General features: G+C 43.0%; 1 protein-coding gene across 1 annotated transcript in view; it reads right to left on the minus strand.

Moving 5' to 3' along the window:
- The window catches only part of LOC138958647 (N-acetylneuraminate lyase-like), a 56,252-nt gene that overhangs the window by 5,202 nt on the left and 48,550 nt on the right, over nucleotides 1–2,500 (minus strand). Inside the window, exons 8-9 of the mRNA XM_070329864.1 lie at nucleotides 2,216–2,361; nucleotides 332–457 (exon numbers count right to left, since the gene is read on the minus strand). Coding sequence (XP_070185965.1) covers nucleotides 332–457; nucleotides 2,216–2,361 — 272 coding nt within the window. The remainder of the gene's footprint in view (nucleotides 1–331; nucleotides 458–2,215; nucleotides 2,362–2,500) is intronic.

Consider the following 2,500-nt stretch of genomic DNA (forward strand, 5'->3'; position numbering starts at 1 on the left):
GGGGGACAGACAGACAGACAGACAGACAGAGATCAGGTCATGCAGACAGTGAGCCGACCAGACAAGACAGACATAAAGAGACAGGGGTTCAACGTTCACGGTTTTATTACGCTTTTGGTCCATAGAGTGTGTGTGTGTCCATAGTTAACATAATATACAACTAAGTGAAACACACAAATTAGTGAGAATGCACACAGACACGTCTATAACGGTGATCTAAACTTAGCAACAACAACAAAAGAAGAAGAGGGATAAACAGGTAGGCCTACGCAGAAAGCAAGCCAGACAGACAAAGACAGAGAGTGAACACGGTAAGGCAGAGACTTGAGACCTGTTCCTTTCTGGCCGTGTCAAAGTCCTTGGCATCAAAGGCAGCCTTGAGACGTGTGAAGATGCCCCCCAGAAACCCGTTGAGTACTGGAACATCCACTCCCAGCGCTAGCGCCGTCAGCATTTGCTGCAGACACAAATTGGATTCAATTCCTTACTGATTGCCTCAACGTAATCAAGTGATAATGAATGTGGGCATAACATCTGAACTGCTTCAAAGGGCTACTCTAATGTTTATGCCTCTACTTGTCAATGATAAGAAAATATACTATTGGATTCCTCACTGATTGCCTAGTCGTAATCAAATGACAATGAATGTGGGCATATAATCTCACCTGAACTGCTTCAAAGTGATACGGTAAGTTGTGGTCTTGATGGTGGCTGATGGTGGCAAACTCCTGTTGAATCTTCGACATTACCTTTTACGCTGTCTTTTTCATTATTTATGTAACAGTTAACTCCTGTTTCACGATTATATAATTTACACGAAGATTTCCTTCTTTCCTGTCACACTTTACCCAAAAGGCCTCCCAGGAGACCTGACAAAACTTCACAATAATCAAGGTCTGCAGTCTCTATTGACGCCACCATTTTTCTTGCATACTTTGTATTGTATGCAAGGGCGGATCCTGGGTCTTAAGGAAGGGGGGGGGGGGGGCCCACAGCACCTGAATTGAGGGCGCAAAGCGCCCGAACATGTTAGGGGGGTCCGGGTGCATTCCCCCCCGGAATTTGTTTTTTTCAAGGAAGCAAAATGCTGTAATCTAGGGCCACCTGAGCTCAGAAACTGTCATTTAATCATCTCTCTCTCTCTCTCTCTCTCTCTCTCTCTCTCTCTCTCTCTCTCTCTCTCTCTCTCTCTCTCTTTGTCTCCTTTTACATTTAGTCAAGTTTTGACTGAATGTTTTAGCATAGAGGGGGAAACGAGACGAGGGTCGTGGTGTATGTGTGTGTGTGTGTCTGTGTATGTGTCTGTCTGTCTGTGCGTGTGTGTGTGTAGAGCGATTCAGACCAAACTACTGGACCGATCTTTATGAAATTTGACATGAGAGTTCCTGGGAATGATATCCCCGGATATTTTTTTCTTTTTTCGATAAATACTTTTGATGACGTCATATCTGGCTTTTTGTAAACGTTGAGGCGGCACTGTCACACCCTCATTTTTCAATTAAATTGGTTGAAATTTTGGCAAAGCAATCTTTGACGAAGGCCGGGGTTTGGTATTGCATTTCCGCTTGGTGGCTTAAAAACTAATGAGTGAGTTTGGTCATTAAAAATAGGAAACTTGTAATTAAAATTATTTTTTATAAAACGATCCAAAATTACGTTTATCGTATTCTTTATCATTTTCTGATTCCAAAAACATGTAAATATGTTATATTCGGTTTAAAAACAAGCTCTGAAAATTAAAAATATAAAAATTATGATTAAAATTAAATTTCCGAAATCGATTTAAAAACAATTTCATCTTATTCCTTGTCCGTTCCTGATTCCAAAAACATATAGATATGATATGTTTGAATTAAAAACACGCTCACAAAGTTAAAACGAAGAGAGGTACAGAAAAGCGTGCTATATGCAGCACAGCGTAACCACTCTACTACCGCGCTGAACAGGCTCGTCAGTTTCACTCCGTTATGCACAAGCGGCGGACTACGGTCATTGTGAAAAAATGCAGTGCGTTCAGTTTCATTCTGTGAGTTCCACAGCTTGACTAAATGTAGTAATTTCGCCTTACGCGACCTGTTTTATATTTTTTTCCCCCCTAAAAAATCTTTTTTGCCCGGGCCCTCTTAGCCCCCCCCCCTCCCCCCGCCACCCCCCCCCCCCCCCCCTAAATCCGCCACTGGTATGGACAGTAAAGAATCTCATATCATGTCCGTACCTCATCCGTACCAATCATGATCTGGTAGCGCCCACCAACAGCATACGTGCAATCGGTCAATGCGGGCAGCTCACGGGAGGAGACTTTGGCGCCTCGCAGTGTGGGAATCTGACCAGTGGCTAGCTCCAAGAAACGGGCAGTGTTCACTGCAGCAAGACGAAAGGTAATTTCATAAACTGAAACCTTGTGCTAATAGAGACATTGCGGGGAAAAAGAGCAAATGGTCAGTACAAACATGACATCACTTTTATTGTTCTCGTCACAGACCGTCGATGTAACAACATT

Source organism: Littorina saxatilis, linkage group LG2 (assembly GCF_037325665.1).
Source record: "Littorina saxatilis isolate snail1 linkage group LG2, US_GU_Lsax_2.0, whole genome shotgun sequence".
Taxonomy (NCBI): domain Eukaryota; kingdom Metazoa; phylum Mollusca; class Gastropoda; order Littorinimorpha; family Littorinidae; genus Littorina; species Littorina saxatilis.